The sequence below is a fragment of the Schistocerca gregaria genome, chromosome 7 (assembly GCF_023897955.1).
Source record: "Schistocerca gregaria isolate iqSchGreg1 chromosome 7, iqSchGreg1.2, whole genome shotgun sequence".
Taxonomy (NCBI): domain Eukaryota; kingdom Metazoa; phylum Arthropoda; class Insecta; order Orthoptera; family Acrididae; genus Schistocerca; species Schistocerca gregaria.
The window spans coordinates 63851772-63875727 of record NC_064926.1 but is presented as its reverse complement, the minus strand read 5'-3'; the positions used below and the strand labels follow the sequence as shown (position 1 = coordinate 63875727).

Here is a 23956-nt window from a genome sequence, read left to right as displayed (position 1 = left end):
TGTGATTACATTTTCACGAAATTTGGGTGCAAACATCCTGATAAATCAGTACCCAGAACAACCATCTTTGGCCGTAATAACGGCCTTTATACGCCTGGGCATTGAGTCAAACAGAGCTTGGATGGCGTGTACAGGTACAGCTGCCCATGCAGCTTCAACACACCATAGTTCATGAAGAGTAGTGACTGGAGTATTGCGACGAGCCAGTTGTTCGGTCACCACTGACCAGACATTTTCAATTGGTGAGAGATCTGAAGAATGTGCTGGCCAGGGCAGCAGTCGAACATTTTCTGTATCCGGAAAGGCCCGTACAGGACCTGCAACATGCGTTCGTGCATTGCCCTGCTGAAATGTAGGGTATCGCAGGGATCGAATGAAGTGTAGAGCCACGGGTCGTAACACATCTGAAATGTTCGCATTGACGGCATTTTGAACAGTGGACGTCACAAGAGGTGACAGAGACGTGTAACCAATGGCACCTCATACCATCACGCCAGGTGATACGCCAGTATGGCGATGACGAATACACGCTACCAATGTGCGCTCACCGCGATGTCGCCAAACACGGATGCGACCATCGTGATGCTGTAAACAGAACCTGGACTCATCCGAAAATGACGTTTTGCCATTCGTGCACCCAGGTTCGTCATTGAGTACACCATCGCAGGCACTCCTGACTGTGATACAGCGTCAAGGGTAACCGCAGCCGTGGTCTCCGAGCTGATGGTCCATGCTGCTGCAAACGTCGTCGAACTGTTCGTGCAGATGGTTGTTGTCTTGCAAACGTCGCCATCTGTTGACCCAGGGATCGAGACGTGGCTGCACGATCCGTTACAGCCGTGTGGATAAGATGCCTATCATCTAGACTGCTAGTGATACGAGGCCGTTCGGATCCAGCACGGCGTTCCATATTACCCTCCTAAACCCACCGATTCCATATTCTGCTAACAGTCATTGGATCTCAAGCAACGCGAGCAGCAATGTCGCGGTACAATAAACCGCAATCGCGTTAGGCTACAATCCGACCTTTATCAAAGTCGGAAACGTGATGGTACGCATTTCTCCTCCTTACACGAGGCATCACAACAACGTTTCACCAGGCAACGCCGGTCAACTGCAGTTTGTGTATGAGAAATCGGTTGGAAACATTCCTCATGTCAGCACGTTGTAGGTGTCGCCACGGGCGTCAACCTTGTGTGAATGCTCTGAAAAGCTAATCATTTGCATATCACAGCATCTTCTTCCCGTCAGTTCAATTTCGCGTCTGTAGCACGTCATCTTCGTGGTTGAGCAATTTTAATGGCCAGTAGTGCAATATAGGAAAACGCTTCGACAGTTGATGACAATATGATTCCAGAGACATACTGGTGCGACATTCTGCAGGAAAATGTTTATTGCAGAAACTGGTGCTCCATTCCAGGTGGCTGCGATCGAGAAGTGCGGCTTCGCAGGCGAGCGGCACGAGGTGACGAGCAGGGACGGCTACTCCACCGTTGTGTTCCGCATGCGGCAGGGCGGCGACGGCCCCGGGGGGCAGCCGGTGCTGCTGCAGCACGGCTTCCTGTCCAGCAGCGACTCCTGGTTCCAGCTGGAGGCCAACTCCTTGCGTAAGGCTGCCAGCGGGTCCCTGCCTACACACTTATACTACCAGTTACACAGCAGTTATTTCTAAATTATAATCACATAATTTTAGGACTTTTAATGGCAACTGAGCAGATACAATAATTTCGAATAGCGACTAGTGATCAGTTCAGTTTTACACGGTTAAGATTGAACACACTATTCAAATCCCACAGGTAAATTTGGTTAATCGCAGTAACAGTGTCCTTCGATTATGGTGACTAGTGTACTTGTGTTGCGTACATACACTCCTGGAAACTGAAATAAGAACACCGTGAATTCATTGTCCCAGGAAGGGGAAACTTTGACACCTGGGGTCAGATACATCACATGATCACACTGACAGAACCACAGGCACATAGACACAGGCAACAGAGCATGCACAATGTCGGCACTAGTACAGTGTATATCCACCTTCCGCAGCAAAGCAGGCTGCTATTCTCCCATGGAGACGATCGTAGAGATGCTGGATGTAGTCCTGTGGAACGGCTTGCCATGCCATTTCCACCTGGCGCCTCAGTTGGACCAGCGTTCGTGCTGAACGTGCAGACCGCGTGAGACGACGCTTCATCCAGTCCCAAACATGCTCAATGGGGGACAGATCCGGAGATCTTGCTGGCCAGGGTAGTTGACTTACACCTTCTAGAGCACGTTGGGTGGCACAGGATACATGCGGACGTGCATTGTCCTGTTGGAACAGCAAGTTCCCTTGCCGGTCTAGGAATGGTAGAACGATGGGTTCGATGACGGTTCGGATGTACCGTGCACTATTCAGTGTCCCCTCGACGATCACCAGAGGTGTACGGCCAGTGTAGGAGATCGATCCCCACACCATGATGCCGGGTGTTGGCCGTGTGTGCCTCGGTCGTATGCAGTCCTGATTGTGGCGCTCACCTGCACGCATACGACCATCATTGGCACCAAGGCAGAAGCGACTCTCATCGCTGAAGACGACACGTCTCCATTTGTCCCTCCATTCACGCCTGTCGCGACACCACTGGAGGCGGGCTGCACGATGTTGGGGCGTGAGCGGAAGACGGCCTAACGGTGTGCGGGACCGTAGCCCAGCTTCATGGAGACGGTTGCGAATGGTCCTCGCCGATACCCCAGGAGCAACAGTGTCCCTAATTTGCTGGGAAGTGGCGGTGCGGTCCCCTACGGCACTGCGTAGGATCCTACGGTCTTGGCGTGCATCCGTGCGTCGCTGCGGTCCGGTCCCAGGTCGACAGGCGCGTGCACCTTCCGCCGACCACTGGCGACAACATCGATGTACTGTGGAGACCTCACGCCCCACGTGTTGAGCAATTCGGCGGTACGTCCACCCGGCCTCCCGCATGCCCACTATACGCCCTCGCTCAAAGTCGGTCAACTGCACATACGGTTCACGTCCACGCTGTAGCGGCATGCTACCAGTGTTAAAGACTGCGATGGAGCTCCGTATGCCACGACAAACTGGCTGACACTGACGGCGGCGGTGCACAAATGCTGCGCAGCTAGCGCCATTCGACGGCCAACACCGCGGTTCCTGGTGTGTCCGCTGTGCCGTGCGTGTGATCATTGCTTGTACAGCCCTCTCGCAGTGTCCGGAGCAAGTATGGTGGGTCTGACACACCGGTGTCAATGTGTTCTTTTTTCCATTTCCAGGAGTGTAGTTCCGCGTAGTCTGCGTGTACACAACTTTCCCATTATAGCGCGCACCGCTAAGCACAACAGCGCAGGCGCAGCGCTCTTCCGTCCCCGCACTACGAGATGGCGCTGTCTTAGAGACAGACCAAATTCTGCTTCCGCCGATCCGCGCATTAATACGTAACGCTGCGAATGAGATTGCTGCTAACGTAGAACCTTTTCTCCTCGCGGATCACACTCGCGCAGTGATACCTTAACGCCTGAGGTATTATAATGAGTTTACAGACCTCCGATTAGTCAGTCGGCATTAGTCTGCATTTGTCTGTACCAGTCTATAGTCAAGTTTCAGTCGGCGCCTAATAAGATTATCATATTCCTGTACATAGCCATGAAGACAAATGTACAGACACTTTGTCAAACATCACAACTATGTAAGAATAAGATTAACGTTCCAAGACCAAAGGAACTTTAGATTGTCAATTGTGAATAGCTTCCAGAATCAAGTTACGTAAGGCTTCTGATTATTATTATTTTAATAAATCTGTGTGAAAGTTAATCAAGTTCTGTTTAAAGTTGGTCACTGTCAATCTGCTACGCTAAGCGTGCAAGTGGCATTTCTGTGCCGGCCGCGATGGTCTCGCGGTTCTAGGCGCGCAGTCCGGGACCGTGCGACTGCTACGGTCGCAGGTTCGAAACCTGCCTCGGGCATGGATGTTTGTGATGTCCTTAGGTCAGTTAGGTTTAAGTAGTTCTAAGTTCTAGGGGACTGATGACCACAGCAGTTGAATCACATAGTGCTAAGAGCCATTTGAACCATTTTTGGCATTTCTATCGTCTGACCTAACGGCAGATGATGAACACGCCACGATAAGACTACGAGACATATTGCTGACACTCGCCTACTTCGTTAGAGCGACGAGTCAAATAATCTGATGGGGTGTGTACCGAAGGTCTTACAGTACGCACACCACAACTTGTATCCTAGCAAACAGTGTAACGACAATGCTCCATCCAAAGTGTTTTAATCGTGGAACAGATCACTGGCTGGCAATCGAGGAAAAGCCTTACAGTATGAAATATCGTGGTTGTACACCTGTTCCCTCTTACAAGTGGAACCCCAAACCAAAGATTCCATTCTACTGTATGTAGACTAGAAAGTGTTCTACTTCAACCTACTAATAGGCATGCGTCAGTGTTTATTTCATTGACTAATCGTGGAGGTGTGGTTGGACCAAAAGCTGAATGGCATCGCGATGATTTCATTCCTTATCGATGGGACAACACAATAAGGTCTTAACCAACGCGTCGCGTCGCTTGGGGGTCGTTCTGGCTACAAGGAAAGACGTAGGGGAGAACATTTCACTGGTGCAAAAAAAATGGCTCCGACCACTATGGGACTTAACATCTGAGGTCATCAGTCCCCTAGACTTAAACTACTTAAACCTAAAGAACCTAAGGACATCACACTCATCCATGCCCGAGGCTGGATTCGAACCTGCGACCGTAGTAGTCACACGGTTCCGGACTGCGCGCCTAGAACCGCGAGACCACCGCGGCCGGCTGGTCCCTGAAGAAAGACATTCGTGGTTGTTGATTTCTTTCTGATGAAGGGGTCTACGCCTGTGTACAATTACGGTCCCGTAGGCAACCAAGATGAGGGCATTGACCGTCTTGCCTCACAATGGTATAAATACACTGAAGAGCCCAAGAAACTGCTACACCTGCCTAACATCGCGTAGGGCCCCCAACAGCGCGCAGACATGCGGCAACACGACGTGACTTGGACTCGACTAGTGTCTGAAGTAGTGGTGGAGGGAACTGTCACCATGAATCCTGCAAGCCCCTCCATAAATCTCTTTTGAACAGCACGTTGCAATGCATCCCAGATCTGCACAATAATTTTCATGTTTAGGGAGTTAGTTGGCCACCAGAAGTTTTTAAAATCCGGAGTGTGTTTCTGGAGCCACTATGTAGTAATTCTGGACGTGTGGGGCCTCTCATTGTCCTGCTAGAATTGCCGAAGTCCGTCGGAAAGCAAAATGGAAATGAATGGATCAGACAGGATGCTTACGTACATGTCACCAGTCTGAATCGTATCTTGACGTATCAGGGCCCCATATCACTCCAAGTGAACCAGCTATACACCATTACAGAGCCTCCACCAGCTTGAACAGTTTCCTGCTGATATGCAGTTCAAAATTGTTCAAATGGCTCTGAGCCGTATGTGACTTAACTTCTGAGGTCATCAATCCCCTAGAACTTAGAACCACTTAAACCTAACTATCCTAAATACATCACACACATCCATGACCGAGGCAGGATTCGAACCTGCGACCGTAGCGGTCATGCGGTTCCAGATTGGAGCGCCTACAACCGCACGGCTACACCGGCCGGCTGACATGCAGTGTCCGTGGATTCACGAGGTTGCCTCGATACCTTTACACGTCCATGCACTCGATAGAATTTAAAACTAGTCCCGTCCAAGCAGGCAACATGTTTCCAGTCATCAACAGCAGAATATCGGTCCTGACGGGCCCAGGCGAGGCGTAAAGCTTTCGTGTCTTGCAGTCGACAAGTGTACACGAGTTGAACTTCGGCTCCATATCGATGATGTTTCGTTGAATGGTTCTCACTATCGAAATCTGCAGCAATTGGCGGAAGCGTTGCACTTCTGTCACACTGAACGATTCTCTTCAGTCGTCGTTGGTCCAGTTCTTGAAGGATCTTTCTCCGGCCGCAGCGACGTTGGAGATTCGATGTCGTACCGGTTTCCTGATATTCAGGGCACAACCATGAAATGGTCATACTGGAAAATCCCCACTTCATCGCTACCTCGGGGATGCTGTGTCCCATCGCTCGTGCGCCGACTGTAACACCAAGTTCAAACTTGCTTAAATCCTGATAACTTGCCATTGTAGCAGTAGTAACCGATCTGACAACGGCGCCAGAGACACTTGTTGTCTTATATAGGCGTTGCCGAAGGCAGCGTCGAATTGTGCCTGCTTACCTATACCAGTTCCTTTGGCGCTTCAGTATACGTTAACAGTTATGGCGATTACTTGTCAAATAAAAAACTAATTACTTGTTTTTTCCCATCTCCCTAGTTTTCATTGAGTGTCCCTTATGCATATAACAGCATTCTCCACTTGCTCCAGCTGTTCACATTTGGGACTTAGGAAGGCTATACCGATTAATTTTAAAAGGCCAGGCCAGTCAATCATCCAGACTGTTGCCTCTGCAACTACTGACAAAGCTGTTACTTATTTTTGTCAGGGGATTGTACGCTGGTCACCACTTCAGTGAATCTCCGTTCTGGTTTCACCTACGATTCGGCTATCTGTGTCACTGTGAGAATGGTTCCTTTGAAGACTAAGCTCAGATGTACGAATTTGTGAGTCTGGACTACATTAAACGAAAATTCCAGTACTTTCTTCGCGTTAACGTGGAATTCACATGTCAAGTTCTGACCTGTACAGTATAATGTAGCCGTAACAGCAACAACACTGACGTGTTACCAGCCTGGGTATAACGCGAAAACAGCGCTTTTCTTAGTAGCAGGAAGAGTCAAGGCTATGCTGCGAACGTAATTGTAGGTGGACGTCACTGCAGCGTGGTACATATGTCATCGTAGTTTAAATGTCTGTGGACAATTTTATCGTGTACAGGGATCGACTGTGCACTTCTGTTTTGGTATTATTTCCTAGTTTCATGAGCCGCGCGATATGAGGCGCCATACCGCGGTTCTCGCTATCCGCGCCCGGGTTTCCGGGTTCGATTCCCGGCGGGGTCAGGGATTTTCTCTGCCTCGTGATGACTGGGTGTTGTGTGCTGTCTTAGTTAGGTTTAAGTAGTTCTAAGTTCTAGGGACCGATGACCAGTGCTCAGAGCCATTTGAACCATCAAGGATCATAACCAATTGATTAATAACGAGTTGACCATCTCTGTGTCTCAGTATAGCAGCGGTTCTGCGTAGCATGACTTCGACTAGTCCTCGATTTCCGGAAGTATTTGGTACCAGATGTCACGTAAAATTTTGCGTTGCATTTGCAAGGCCACAGTTTGGATAAATATGACAACAAGGTTACTCTTTCCAGACTACTGTAGTCAAACGAATGCACACTTTATACTCATCTGGTGTAAGGTGTCGGCCCTGTATGGATGCAAGAGGTGCCTTGAGATGGTAATTTTTAAACAAGCAGTCGGGTGGCTTATCCGGCAGATCGGTCCAGGGTGAAGCAGAGGAACCAGGCTGCGAGCAACGTGAAGCGGCAGTCCGTACAACCCGAGGAATTGCGGTGTCACTAAGCAACGATCGGACGACTACAAAGTTGCCCCTTTCCACAGCCGGAGCCCTGCACTAGCTGGCGGACGCGACGAAGGCAGACACCTCCAACCGACCGGCACACCAATTTCCTATGTCGGACGGATACGGATTTCGTAGACCAACTTGGCTCAAACAGCCCAACTCAGCCCTCACATAGGAACCCGATGTCACAAACAACTCAGCTCTATCGTGGAGCCGGACGTTGTGACCTGGCGGTTCTAAGCGCTTTGGTCTGCAACCGCGCGACCGCTACTTTCACAGGTTCGAATCCTGCCTCGGCCATGGATTGTGTGATATCCTTAGGTTAGTTAGGTTTAAGTAGTTCTACGTTCTAGGGGACTGGTGACCTCAGATGTTAAGTCACATAGTTCTCAGAGCCATTTGAACCATTTTTTTCTAACTTGGTACTCTGCTGTCTGAAACCAACTCTGTTCCAAGCCAGAGATACACCACACAGCCAGCAGTTCCTCCTAGGCCGATTTCGACCAAAGAAGCTTATTGAACAAATAAAAACTCGATGGCAAAGTCGAGGCAGTGGCGCCATACAAGACCCATATTTGGAAATTTATGGTAATTTCCTATGGGACCAAATTGCCGTGGTCAACGGTTCCCTAGCCTTACGCTCTACTTAATCTAACTTAAACCAACTTACATTAAGGATAACACACACACTCATTCCCGAGGGACTCAAATCTCCGACGGGTCGAGCCGCGTGAACCGTGGCAAAGCGCCGTAGACCGCGCGGCTACCTCAACGCGCCACAAGACCCAAGCGAAGTGAAGTATGGCGCCACGGCTCACCTTCCAGCTGCTTCTCTACTTAGTCTCTGAAATAGATATCTTCTTACTGTGGTACGAGCTTTCCAATAGCCTCTTCACAGAAGGCGGCCACCTGTGCTTTGCGCCAATTCTCTACACTGGTCTGCAGCTCGTCGACTATGCCATACGCTGCCCTCGTACGCAGTGGATCATGTGAGCGAAGAGATTAAAATTAGAGAGTTCGAAGTCTGGGCTGTATGGTGAGCCATCAAATCCTTCCCACTAAAAACGCTGCAAGAGCGTTTTCATTGTCAGTGTAGTATGCGGCCGAGGACAATCACGAATAAGGTAACGCAAGACAGTTACGAGTTGTTGTGCAGAGACTGCAGCTCTCTCTCTGCTACTCTATCCTGTGCAAGACTCCATCTCCGGATAACTACTGAACCTACATCCTTCTGAATCTGCTTAGTGTATTCCCTCTACGATTTTTACTCTCCACGCTTCCCTCCAACACTAAATTGGTAATCTCCTGAGGCCTCACGACGTTTCCTACCAACCGATCCCTTCTTCTAGTGAACAAATTCCTCCTCTCCCCAATTCTATTCAGAACCTCCTTATTAGTTACGTGATCTACCCATCTAATCTTCAGCATATGTTTTGTAAGCTGCATGAAATCAGGAGAAACCTCTCAGCAGCTCCTACATACTTGGTGGGAAACACTATTGTTTTAGGTATCTTTACGTGCTCACTATACGCCCAGAACTGAAAAGGGCGAAATAATGTGATACACGGGCATACGAAAAACATTACGCAACACTTTTGCACAGAGCTTAATAGGATTATCACTGAGATTTTAACTTCGCGACCGATCGGAGGTAGGGGAAAAAAAATCTCGTAAGCTGTCTTTTGTCCAAACAGCTTACGTCAGATTTCTCCCTTAGCAGACCATATTGTTGTTAGAATTCGTCTGCACTCCGCTTATATACTTTCTTTAGCGAGTTACATACCTGCAACGCCAACAGGTATTCAGTCACGCAGTGGACAGCATTCGCAATGATTTTTTTCACCTGTGTATGTTCCAAAGTTCATTGCTGCGTGAACAGTGGCTACTGCTGTTGCTTGCATCACTTCGACGCGGTGAATACGCATTAATTACTTGTATTTTTAAGTTGTGTAATCAAAGAGAAAGCATTGTTCATTTGTGTGGCTGCCTCACTCACTAATGAATGTGTGTGGCGCCTCCCACGAGCCTCACAGCTGTCTGAGCGGAGTGTGTGGTGTGTGTGTTGCACAGCTTGCCTGCTGGCCGCCGACGGTTACGACGTGTGGCTGTCCAACGCTCGAGGCAACACCTACTCCAGGGCCCACAGGACACTCAGCTCAGAAACCATACGGTTCTGGATGTTCAGGTGATGTCTGTCGAAATACTTTTTAACAATTTGTGCGAAATTGACTATAGAGTTCCTTTAACCCATAGGTGTTGTTTTCGGTGTAAGTTCAGTGGTAATCCGTGTTCCTCCCATTTCTAACTTGTGCTACCATCTCTGTTAGAGAGTGCTAACTATGTGTAGATTGTCAACGGCTAGGCGAAAGCTGTTGTATTTCTACCTTGTGAGTGAATCAATGCAGAAGCGCAGTTCCCGCGTGAAAACGAGCCACTGTTTCGACCACTTAACGTTTTTTGGATAGTGTGCTTTCCTTTTGCCTGAGAAGTGACTTGTGTTGTATTTATCTACTTTTATATTTACGGGGGAGATAGTATTCGTGTATATTTGCCGGATTTGATTGAACATTACATAAATATTACAAGGTAAGTAAATGGAAGCAGAAGTGAAGTATTCTGCCCATTGGCTGTGGCAGAGTATAATAAAATAATGGGAGGAGTGGATAGATTTGATCAGCTGCGTGAACGGTATGCTGGAAGAGGTCGTTCATGGAAGTGGTGGCACAAACTGTTTTTCTTTCTTGTGGATTTGGCAGTTGTCAATTCCTACGTTATGTGGAAGCTACAGAAGACAGAAGCAGACCAGCTAACATTTAGATTGCACTTTGCAAGGCAGCTTATCTCTGGCTTCTCAAGTCGTAAGACAAGAGGAAGGCCTGTTCATTCTCAAACATCAAAAGGAGGTGTGTCTGGAGTGCCAGATGAAGTTTGTCTGGAGAAAGTTGGAATTCATTTCCCTACAAAAGGTACAACAAGCAGAAGATGCGGCCAACGTAGCACCAAGAACATAGAAAATAGAACAAAAATGTGCAGCAAGTGTCATGTACCTTTGTGTGTACCACCATGCTTCTCTAAGTTACATAGTACATCACCTTAGTGAACTCAAAGGTCAGTATGAGCTAATACAAATATAAATGTAATGTTTAACATGTTTTTGTGCTACAAAAATAAAGGATATACATTTTTTTAATTAGCAAGGGAAGTTACCCTAGAGTTCGGTGGGAACAATAGTTCTCATTAAATTTTTTTATACTCGTGGGCTAAACTCTCACTTTCAAGATTTAAACTATGATTTTATGAACGGTTTCTTAGCCCAATAAAGTGTTGATAAAAAGTCTGCAACTGCCGGAAATAATTTGGCGTACTGAGTGCCGTGCACATCCCCACCCCTCTCCCACACCCTCACCGCTGCACTGCCCCAATGCAGGACGCAGCCTGGCTGCGCAGAGCTGCTGCTGAGCAGTTCGCGTGCGGGGGCGTGGTCAGGGAAGCTCTTCTTTGCATCACGTTACTGGATTAACTATACGTCATACAACATGGACAATATGCATCAAATTTAATAATTTTTTAACATAGTTTATGTTCACTGATGCAAAAAACCTCTGATATTCTATTTTGATGATATATGCTAATTTCGTCATTACTTATATAGATGATTTTTTTTTTTTTGAAGTTCGTTCATTTGTCAGAAATACTTCACTTAAGCAGTGATACCTATCAGCTGACTTCAGTCTAAAAAAAGTGCAGCTCTAACGCCAACTACTACAAAAAAATTTCCATGAGTGATCCCCCCACCACCCACTACGCTGTCACCTATAAGCTTTGGCTACCTCCCATATTCAGGTGCAGTTCATGCCTATTGAAACCGATCTATCGACAGACTCAGCTGGCACCGCTGCAATGTGAGCTGTACGTTCTGTTTCTAGTGGCTCCTGAAGCCCCATGTTAGTACGCTCAACAGGTGTATTAAGATGAGATCGACCATCGTACTGAAACAGCTGCACGGGGTTCACGTTTGTGCCAACAGTCAGAGAAGCTATCTTTTCGAGGTCACCACCTGTGACATGTTCTCTATCCTTATGAAAGCTATTCCCAGCTCCACCCTAAATCTCTATCCAATTTTTTTGTACTATTTCTAGATAATTGTTCTATGTTATCAGTCACCTGAGCCAAACTTGGACTAGGCTTCGCAATGCTAGTGGCCTCGTAGTCACTCCTCAACACTTGCTGCAACTGTTCGCGCTTACGTCAGCCATTGGAACTAACAGCAGAGCCTTCTTTTTATTTGAATTTACAACTGGCGTAGGCTTCTACTGAGTCCGATGCATATTTCCTACAGATGCAGCTACAAGAAACGTCTTTCCACTAACCCCAGACAGTTGGTCAAATATTCTAATGATACACGAAGTGAAACAGTTTGAATGTATGCTCCTCCTAGCAGCCCTATTACCAACTGCCTGTTCACAGCATCCAGGATCCTGCTCCCTCTCCAACCGAAGTAGTTCCTCCCTTGCGTCTTCCAGCATCTACATCTGTATCATACTCTGCAAGCCACCTATCGGTGTATGGTGGAGAACAATTCCGGTACCAGTAACTGATCACTTTTACCTTGTTCTTCCTTTCGCGAATGAAATGTTGGAATAATAACTGTCGGCAAGTCTTTGTATTAGCTCTAATTTCTCGAATTTTCTCCTCATGGTCATTATGTGAGATGTAAATGTGAGGAAGCAATGCAGGGTTATTCTAAACGATGGATCCATTTTCAAAATTTTGTACAAAGTACAAATCCAAAATGAACAAGCTTGATACCAAAGAAAAGAGTAAGTTTGAGATGTTTGATATCAGAATGAGATTTTCACTCTGCAGCGGAGTGTGCGCTGATATGAAACTTCCAGGCAGATTAAAACTGTGTGCCCGACCGAGACTCGAACTCGGGACCTTTGCCTTTCTCGGGCAAGTGCTCTACCATCTCAGCTACCGCAGCACGACTCACGCCCGGTACTCACAGCAGAGATACTGGCACAAGTAAAGCTGTGAGTACCAGGCGTGAGTCGTGCTGAAGTAGCTCAGATGGTAGAGCACTTGCCCGCGAAAGGCAAAGGTCCCGAGTTCGAGTCTCGGTCGGGCACACAGTTCAATAAATTTAATAATTTGTAATTAGTTACTTTTAATAATTATTTCATAATTAGAAATGTCATAAATGTTATAATTGTTCAATTTGACCAGCGTTGGCAGCTCACCAAACGTCGATGCGGTAGCCAAACTCGTCCCACAAACGCGAAACCGTATCTGCTGTTACTGAGTGCGCGGCATCACTGATCCGGTTCCACATATCGTTCAGAGTGGTTGGTGGAGACGGGACATAAGCAGCTTCCTTCATATAAACTCATAAGAAATAGTTGCAGGAAGTGAGGTCAGGAGAGCTCGGTGGTCAGAAGGGTCGAGTCAGGTCTTCAAGTGCCCTGCGACCAGTCCAGCACTGAGCAAGGGAGTCATTCAAAAAGCCTCGTACATCTCGGGGCCAATGGGGCCGAGCTCCATCCTGTAGGAAAAGCAAGTCCTGGCAATCTTGCACAACTTGAGGGAACAGCCATTGTTCCAACAAGTCCAGGTATCCAGGTACATGATCCTGTTACAGTTCTTTCCAGAAAGAAAAATTGTCCATTAACGTTTGTATGGCATACGGCACAGAACATATTGATCTTCGGTGAGACTTTTACGTGTTGCAATGGTGAATGTGGGTTTTCCAAACCCCAAACGTGAACATTTGTCTGTTGACTTTTCCGGTAAGGTGGAACGTCGCCTCATCGCTAAAAATTAATCGCTGTAGAATTGCTTCATCCTGCATATTTGATAGCATATAAGAAGAAAATGCGAGACGCTTCTCTTTGTGATTGGGGTTGAGAGCCTGCACAAGTTGTAATCGGTAGGGCTTGTACAGCAAACGCCATCTCAGAACTTTCCTTGGAGTTGGTTCTGTTGGTAGACTTACTGGTACTGAGTACAAAACTTCCTTGAATCCGTCGGATATCGTCCTTTGACACAAGCGGTCGCCCTGTGCTTTTTCCTTTGCACACATTCCCGTTCTGTTTAAACTGCTTAAACCAACAGCTAATGCCGCGCGAGTTGGTGGTTGAATACCGAATTTGGTACGAAATGTCCGCTGCACTGCAATTTGCGACTCACTTTTCGCGGGCATGTCCGAAGGAACAGATACCATCTTCATATATATATATATATATATATATATATATATATATATATATATATATATATATATATATATATATATAAGGCTCACCGGCCATTTGACCATCTTCTTCTGTGCGGATGCACAGTGCCCGAACTCTTACGGGAATCGGCAGTAAAGCCGCGAGTAATGAGTATAATGGACAGGGGCAATATGAATATAGTGTGGGACAATAATCTGCGAATGTGGATCTCACGGGAGGTGTGCCAGAGATAAGTCCCTGCAGTCGCACTTTGCTCTGTGTTGTCGGTGGCTCAGATGGAGCGCCGGCACGGTAGCTCAATATTCGGTCAGAGAGCTGTTTGTCCTCTATAATAAAAACTGAGTGAAAGGATCAACAACGAACTAGAACGGATGTCATGTGATGTCCGCAATGACCAAACACAACAACAACAAAAAGATGGATAGAACATCTGCCATGTAAGCAGGAGATCCAGCGTTCTAGTTCTGGTTGAGGCACATATTTTCAACTGTCCCCGTTGACAGCTAGGGGTATTCAATTCATTGTACTTTGGAACTTCCTCTCTTCATTGGTATAAAGCTTGTTCGTTTTGGATTTGTGCTTGAATACGTAAGAATTTTTGAAAATGGGTCCCTCATTCAGAAGAACCCTGTACGTTGCCCGACTTTTCCCAGAAATTTGTTCTCTCGAAATTTCAGAAGTAAAATTCTGCGTAACGCACGACGCCTTTTTTGTAACGTCTGCTAAGCATCTCTGCAACGCTCACGAACCTTCTGAACGATTTTGTAATGAAACGCACAGCTCGTCGTTGGATCTTCTTTTTCACGTCTTATCAGTTCTACTCGCTAAGGGTCCCATATTGACGAACAATATTCAAGAATCGGTCTAATAAGCGCCTTATAAGCCACTTCTTTCGTGGCTGAGTTACATTACCTTTAGATTCATCCTACGAATCCCAGTCTAGCATCTGAATTTCAATTGTTTCTTTCAAGTGGCCATTCCAATTAAGTTCGCTCTGGATATTTACTTCTAGATTTTTTACGGAAGGTACTGTTTCCAGCAATTTGTCATCAGCAGTGTAGTTATAGAGTAGAGGAGTTTTTCCTATGTATGCGCAATGAGTTACATTTATTTACGATCATGGTCAACTGCCAGAGCCTGCACCATTCATCAGTCCTCTGCAGGTCATTCTGAAAATCAGTACTGTCTTTTGGCGTTGCTACTTTCTTATAGACAAACGCATCAGCTACGCATAGTCTCAAAGAGCTTTCGACACTTTCTACTAGATCATTTATGTACACTATAAACAATACCGGTCCTATCACACTTCCCTGGGGTACTCCGGAAACGGCTGTGCTGGACGGTGTCAAATAAATGCCTTCCTGAAGTCAACACCGACGTCAACATGTGCGCCGTCGTCTACAGCGCTTAAGATGTCATGGAGGAACAGAGTTAGCTGAGTTTCGCAAGATCTCTGTTTGTGGAACCGATGTAGATTTTTATAGAGGAGATTTTCGTTTTCCGGAAACCTCGCAATTCTTGAGCATAAAACATGTCGCATAATTCTGCAACAGATTCACGTCAACGATGTCTGCCTATAATTATGTGCTTCTATCTTAAGACCCTGCATACAACGGAGAATAACTTGGGCTTTTTTCCGGTCACTAGGTACCCTTCATTGCCCCAGCGATCTTCGATAAACTACCGTTACTAGGGGAGCAAGTCGTTTTGTGTAATCTTTGTAAAATGCTATAGGTATCTCATCTAGTCATAGCTTTCATCTACTGAGCGATTGTAGTTACTTTCCTACTCAGCGATCGGTTACGTCGCTTGCAGGATCGGAGCACCTGAAAACTAATTAAAGTAGTGCAGCACTTACTGACAGCAGAAATTCCTGTTGGTTTTAAAACCGACCTCATTGGCAGGGCGTGAAAATTGTCTCCCGTCCATACTGGCTAGGACCAGTTTAAGACCAATGTCCTTACGCCACTTTACGTTGCTGCGAGAGGCACGCCATTCCTCTGAGACGCTTTGGACAGTCCTCCCAACAAACCGGACAATTTCATTTGCAGTGTGCATATCTGCACGTCTAACCTAGACGCGTCTTTTCTTCTGTTTTGTCACGTCTTCACGCTGAAACATCTTACTGCGTTGATTCTGCACATTCGAATAACAATCCTCACAGCCCAGTGCCTTCATTTACGTCAGTGGTAGACGTTTACCGACCATCTGGTTATTGTTTTACACCACGTAAGCCACAGAAGCTATCACTGTGCGCTTTGAATGGGGAGACTAAAACACTCTAAGAAAGGAAAAATAAATCACACACTACAAAGGAACTGCCCGACTAGCACGGAACTCGGTATATTTGATATACCTACACTATTAGCCATTAAAATTACTACACCAAGAATAAATGCAGATAATAAACGGGTATTCAATGGACAAATATATTATACTAGAACTGACATTTGATTACATTTTCACTCAATTTGGGTGTATAGATCCTGAGAAATCAGTAGCCAGAACGACAACCTCTGGCCGTAATAACGGCCTTGATACGTCTGGGCATTGAGTCAAACAGAGCTTGGATGGCGTCTACAAGTACAGCTGCTCATGCAGCTTCAACACGATACCATAGTTCATCAAGAGTAATGATTGGCGTATTGTGACGAGCCAGTTGCTCGGCCACCATTGACCAGACGTTTTCAATTCGTGAAAGATCTGGAGAATGTGCTGGCCAAGGCAGCAGTCGAACATTTTCTGTGTCCAGAACGGCCCGTACAGGACCTGTAACATGCGGTCGTGCATTATCCTGCTGAAATGTAGGGTTTCGCACGGATCGAATGAAGGGTAGAGCCACGGGTCGTAACACATCTGAAATGTAACGTCCAATGTTCAAAGTGCCGTCAGTGCGAACAAGAGGTGACCGAGACGTGTAACCAATGGTACCCCATACCATCACGCCGGGTGATACGCCAGTACGGCGATGACGAATACACGCTTCCAATGTGCGTTCACCGCGATGTCGCCAAACACGGATGCGACCATCATGATGCTGTAAACTGAACCTGGACTCATCCGAAAAAATGACGTTTTGCCATTCATGCACCCAGGTTCGTCGTTGAGTACACCATCACAAGCGATCCTGTCTGTGATGCAGCGTCAAGAGTAACCGTAGCCATGGTCTCCGAGCTGATAGTCCATGCTGCTGCAAACGTCGTCGAACTGTTCGTGTAAATGGTTGTTGTCTTGCAAACGTCCCCATCTGTTGACTCAGGGATCGAGACGTGGCTGCACGATCCGTTACAGCCATGCGGATAAGATGCCTGTCATCTCCACTGCTAGTGATACGAGGACGTTAGGATCCAGCATGGCTTTCCATATTACCCTCCTGAACCCACCGATTCCGTATTCTGCTAACAGAAATTGGATCGCGACCAACGAGAGCAGCAATGTCGCGATACGATGGACCGCAATCGCGGTAGACCGCAATCCAACCTTCATCAAACATGGAAACGTGATGGTACGCATTTCTCCTCCTTACACGAGGCATCACAACAACGTTTCACCAGACAATGCCGGCCAAGAGCTGTTTGTGTATGAGAAATCGGTTGGAAACTTTCCTCATATCTGCACGTTGTAGGTGTCACCACCGGCGCCAACCTTGTGTGAATGCTCTGAAAAGCTAATCATTTGCATATCACCGCATCTTCTTCCTGTCGGCTAAATTTTGCTTCTGTTGCACTTCATCTCTGTGGTGTAGGAATTTTAATGGCCAATAGTATATGTAGACAAGCATATGGTTGCAATTTCAAAAATACCGATAGATTTATGCGAGAGAAAGAACTTCAGAAACTGAGAAAGTCATTTACGTGTTGGGCCACATTCTGGCCCTTATGCAGCAGCAATTCGGCTCAGTGTTGATAGATGGAGTTGTTAAATGTTCTCCTGAGGGATATAGTGCCACATTCTGACCAATTTTCGCGCTCCATCGTCGAAATCTCAAAAGTGGCTGGAGGACCTCGCCCATAATACTCTAATCGTTCTCAGTTGGTTAGAGTGCCTGCGACCTTGTGAGGCGCAACGCCTGTACATCGACCCTATTGAGAGGGGAGTTCTGTGAACAGGCGTGCAGCAGTGTGAGTCACGCGCTGGACAGAGGGCGTCAGATGGCTCGAGTGTATGTAGTGCCTGTGTGACACGATAGAGGTCACTAGGTGGCGGAGATGCAGTAAAAATATTGTTAATCTTATTTCCTACTTTATTATTTTAATTTCCTAATTGTTTACTAATTATTGCTATTATCAATCTGTATATTGAGCAAGCAGTGAAGGAAACAAAAGAAAAATTCGGAGTAGGTATTAAAATCCATGGAGAAGAAATCAAAACTTTGAGGTTCGCCGATGACATTGTAATTCTGTCAGAGACAGCAAAGGACTTGGAAGAACGGTTGAACGGAATGGATAGTGTCTTGAAAGGAGGATATAAGATGAACGTCACAAAAGCAAAACGAGGATAATGGAATGTAGTCGAATTAAGTCGAGTGATTCTGAGGGAATTAGATTAGGAAATGAGACACTTAAAGTAGTAAAGGTGTTTTGCTATTTGGGGAGCAAAATAACTGATGATGGTCGAAGTAGAGAGGGTATAAAATGTAGACTGGCAATGGCAAGGAAAGAGTTTCTGAAGAAGAGAAATTTGTTAACATCGAGTACAGATTTAACTGTCAGGAATTCGTTGCTGAAAGTATTTGTACGGAGTGTAGCCATGTATGGAAGTGAAACATGGACGATAAATAGTTTGGACAAGAAGAGAATAGAAGCTTTCGAAATGTGGTGCTACAGAAGAATGCTGAAGATTAGATGGGTAGGTCGCATAACTAATGAGGAAGTATTGAATAGGATTGGGGAGAGGAGAAGTTTGTGGTACAACTTGACTAGAAGAAGGGATCGTTTGGTACGACATGTTCGGAGGCATCAAGGGATCACCAATTTAGTATTGGAGGTTAGCGTGGAGGATAAAAATCGTAGAGGGAGACCAAGAGATGAATACACTAAGCAGATTCAGAAGGATGTAGGCTGCAGTAGGTACTGGGAGATGAAGAAGCTTGCACTGGATAGATAGCATGGAGAGCTGCATCAAACCAGTCTCAGGACTGAAGACCACAATGACAATGACAGCTGCTATTGTTATGACGTGAAAGAAATACTGTTTTATGTAAAGTTTTTATACTACATATTGGAGTAGCAGGTCACCTGAGTAATGTTCAAAAATCACGTGTATGTTAAGTCATTTGTACGGGGAATTTACCATAAACTACTTCGTCAGTTTATGGTACTGAGGAAATAAGATTATGATTTCAGACAAATAGTTTGGTTAATATGGAATTAATTTTATATTTTTGGGTTTTATAAATTTAATATTGGCAATTTACTTTTTGTTTCAAAGACGAGTTTTGATTGAACTGAACGGGGTTGATGCTGTCTTCCGATTGGCTGCGATGTTTCTCTGCCAGTCGGAAATTAGGATATTCTCGCAATTGTGGCAGCTAGAAACTTATTTTTTGTAGGGAGAGAGAGCTGAGTCGGGGCTACGATCAGACGTATTGATATGTGCTCCGTTGAAAATTATTAATATTGTTACATTTCGGTACTAAAATGTTTCAGAAGTGCCGTAAAGTGTGGAATAGGTGTTAATGTACGGGATAAAATTCAGAACTTTTGGTATCGCGTTGTTTACTCGCGAACTTGAACAATTTGTTCCGTGAGACTGACACTACATCTACATGGTTACTCTGCAATTCACACTTACGTGCCTGGAAGAGGGTTCATCGAACCATTTTCATCCTACCTCTCTACCATTCCACTCTCGAGTGGCGCGTGGGAAAAAGGAATATCTAAATCTTTCCGTTCGAGCTCTGAATTCTCTTATTTGTTTATGATGATCATTTCTCCCATCTTACACAAGCGTCAAGAAAATATTTTCTCATTCGGAAGACAAAGTTGCTGATTGAAATTTCATAAATACAGTAGATCTCGCTGCAAAGAAAACCGCCTATGTTTCAGTGACTGCCACCCCAACTCGCGCATCATATCAGTGACACTCTCAAACCTACTGCGCGATAATACGAAACGAACTGCCCTTCTTTGCACTTTTTCGATGTCCTCCGTCAATCCTACCTGGTAAGCAATATTCCAGCCGAGGAAGGGCAAGTGTAATTAGGCTGTCTCTTTAGTGAGATTGTCGCTTCTTCTAAAGTGTTCCACCGACAAAGCGCAGTCTTTGTTTGGCCTTCCCGACAGCATTATCTATATGGTCTTTCCAATATAAAAAATTTTAATAAACATTTTTGGAAAAGCGGCCAAGAAACGTTTTAAATTTTTCCCTTTTAAAATTCAGTCTTGATCGCACCATGTATGCCGCACGTATGCCCGTCACTTGCTGGCACCAGGTGACATCACAGCAGCTGAGAAGAGTGCTCCACCTACCATCTTCGAAGGATGCCATGGGTATAACAAGTCTTATTGTATTTTATCTTTATAAGCATTTTGTAATATTTTATTACCAATCTAGTAAGGCTTCTATTACTTTCTAAATTAAATTACAGGTCTAATGATGGTCATGTGATATGACCGAAACCGGTCACGTATGTTCTTGCAGCACGTTCGTGGTGCGATCAAGACTGAATTTTAAAAACAAAATTCTTGAAATTGAATTTTCTCGTAATTGTAATTCCTAGGTATTTAGTCGAATTGACAGCCCTTACACTTGTGCGATTTATCGTGTACCCAAAATTTATCGGATTTCTTTTAGTACCCATGTGGATGACATCGCATTTTTCTTTGTTTAGTGCCAATTGCCACTTCGCACCATACAGAAATTCTCTCTAGATGATTTTGTAATTGGAACTGGTCGTCTGAGGATTTTACTAGACGGTAAATTACAGCAACAGATGCAAACAATCTAAGGGGGCTGCTCAGATTATCATGTAGATCTTTTATGCAAATCCGGAACAGCAGAGGGCTATGACACTACTTTGCGGAACGCCAGATATCAATTCTGTTCTACTCGATGATTTACCGTCTGTCACTACGAACCGTGACCTCTCTGAGAGGAAATCACGAATCCAGTCACACAATTGAGACGATACTCCATATGCACGCAATTTGATTAATAGTCGCTGCTCACGCCCGTTAAGTGAAGGCTGTTGATCACTGCATTGTCCATGCCGGAAATTTGGTATTCACGGCACACTCTTGACACCGTGGGTCTCGGAACATTGAATACCCTGAGGGTATTCTCCAACTACCATTCCGCGTTCAAAGTCTGTTAATTCCCGCCTGCGGCCATAACCACGTCGGAAACCTTTTCAGACGAACCACCTGAGGACTAATGAATTCTCCGTAAGTGCGCTGCCGGTTTATACCTTGTGTACGCGATACTACCGCCATCTGTATATGTGCATATCGCTACATAACTACTTCTGTGACCTCAGAGTATATTGTGTAATGGTGTTGACGTAGGACGATATGTGTAACATACATCTTTAAGGGGGGAGGGGGGGGGGGCACGACGTCAAACGGGCCGACTTTGAACAGGAGAGGCACCACAAGACATTACAAACTAATTCATAAGACTTTGTCAGCATTACCAGGAAGCATTCGGGATTCACACTCATAGCAGTGTAAGTTCAAAAACATAATAAAATAATTTTTCTTTTACATGTGAAGTTTCATCATTGTTTCCCTTACTATTGGTTGCATTTGTTGCTGTAGGTACACTTTTATTCATAAGTCAGAGAGATTCTTCGATGAATTTTGCACAGCATACATTCCATACTTATAGGGGTATGAAACTCTAGAATTAATTGAATTTATAAAAAAATGAGTGATGTGTTATATTTTAAACTTCGTGTTTAGAAAAAACTCAAATTTTATAGTTAATGAATTTTTACCACAGTTTTTTGCACTGAGCGCGGTGGCGCAGTGGTTAGACACTGGACTCGCATTTGGGAGGACGAGGGTTCAATCTCGCGTCCGGCCATCCTGATTTAGGTTTTCCGTGATTTCCCTAAATCGCTCCTGGCAAATGCCGGGATGGTTCCTTTCAAAGGGCCCGGCCGACTTCCTTCTCCGTCCTTCCCTAATCCGATGAGACCGATGACCTCGCTGTCTGGACTCCTTCTCCAAAACAACCCCAACCACAGTTTTTAATAAATTTGGAAAATTCTGCAGTTTCATGCAGTTGTAAGTGTGGTTTTTATGTAAAATTCATCAAGTATTTGTCTTACTTATGAAGGAAAGTGTACCTATAGCAACAAATTCAGCCAATAGTAACAGAAAAAAATGAGGAAATTTCACATCTACAAAAAGTTTATTTTGTTATGTTTTTGAACTTCCACTGCTATGAACGTGAATCTTGAATCCTTCCTGGTCATGCTGACAAAGTTTTATTAATTTATTTGTAAGAGTATAGACAGCGGAAATTAAAATGCCCTGTGGTGCCTCACCTGCTCCAAGTCGTCGTGTTTGACGTGCTACCCCATTTAAGTTCATTAGTATTTTAACAATCTCGTGGAGTTTTTCTTTTTTTTTTCAATCGAGAGGAGAACGAGTATCTGGCTTTCTCAGCTGATTTCTATTTCGATCTCATTGGGTTCAACAGACAGTTTTCGACATTAACGCAGTTACAGTTTCGATAACTAGGTATATACTGCTGTTCGCATAATTACCTTTAATGCATGCTGTTTGTGAGTAAAGACGATGTCGGAAAATCATCCAGTTTCATGTTTATCTTTTGGCCGATCTGTAAAATGACAATGCGTCTCATTTACGCAGCTTTCACGAGATGGCCGTTTACGACACTGCAGCGACAATCGACTACATCCTCTCACTCAGCCAGACGGGCCAGGTGTCCTACGTGGGGCACTCCATGGGCGGAACCTTGATCTTCGTGCTGCTGTCTATGCGACCAGAGTACAACAGGAAGGTCGACGTGGCGGTGTCGTTCGCACCTGTCTGCTTCATGGGCCACACAACCAGTCACCTCCTGAAGTTGCTGGCGTACACTGCTCCTTACTTCGAGGTGAGTGCTTGTTACCTACATTTATAACCCACTGTGATAACATACACAGTCTGATCAAATATCTCCGGATACCTGCTAATGGGCGTTGACATGGGGTGTGTCAACCAATCGTATTCTGACGAACTTGAAATCTGCTTGAGAGGCTTCCAATGAAGTGTCCGAATGTCAGTGGAAGAATCGCAGGCCATTCTTCCTCGAGAACCAAAACCAGAGAATGTAATGATGCTGGCTGCTGAGATCTGGAATGAAGTCGACATCAAAACTCACCCCAGAGGTGTTACACTGCGTTTAGGTAGGGATGCTGGGCAGGTCAGTCCACTCCAGTGATGTTATTGACCACAGACAGTAGCCTCACAGATGCAGCCTTATGACGCGTTGTACTGCAGTGACGATACCGAAGGTCATTGTCCCCTAGCTGTTCTGAACGCTGTAGAACATGTTGCGTTCTTTTAAACGCAATATGGGGGCCCACAACGTAAACACGAAAATCACCCCCATACCGTAACACCATTTCCACAGCACATCAATGTCAGAAACTTTTCCATCGGATTGCTACAGCGTATAGCGTCATTCATCCCTCCAATTCACTCGTCTCCAGCGATCCACTGTCCAGCGGCGTCGCCACCTTAACTGTGGCTTAGCACTGACTGCAGATACGTGCGGCTGCACGACCACTGTACAACATTCGTCTTTACTCCCTACGCACTGTAATTGTGCCAGCTGAATTGTTGGTAAGATTTTCGGTATCACGTGTGATTTCTGTCTCTTATTTCACGAGATTTTTTACAACCACCCTGCACAATGTTCAACGGCCGCCTTAGCTCTTGGTGTCGCGGTACCGTTCTCAGTTACCGAGCACGGGGTCCCGGGTTCCATTCCCGGCGGGGTCAGGGATTTTCACCTGCCTCGAGATGACTGGGTGTTATTGTGTCGTCTTCATCATCATCATTCATGCCCATTACGCTCGGAGGAAGGCAACGGCAAACCACCTCCACTAGGACCTTGCCTAGTACAGCGGCGCGGCTCTCATGTACTGCTGTCAACTGCCCGTTTTTATACCAGTTGGTTCAAATGGCTCTGAGCACTATGGGACTTAACAGTTGAG

The 23956-nt window shown here is 45.7% G+C and overlaps 1 protein-coding gene across 1 annotated transcript in view; it reads left to right on the top strand.

Annotated features, from left to right (window-relative positions):
* LOC126282075 (uncharacterized) overlaps positions 1-23956 on the top strand; it is a 112501-nt gene that overhangs the window by 22689 nt on the left and 65856 nt on the right. Inside the window, exons 2-4 of the mRNA XM_049981530.1 lie at positions 1421-1607; positions 9623-9737; positions 22605-22851. Coding sequence (XP_049837487.1) covers positions 1421-1607; positions 9623-9737; positions 22605-22851 — 549 coding nt within the window. The remainder of the gene's footprint in view (positions 1-1420; positions 1608-9622; positions 9738-22604; positions 22852-23956) is intronic.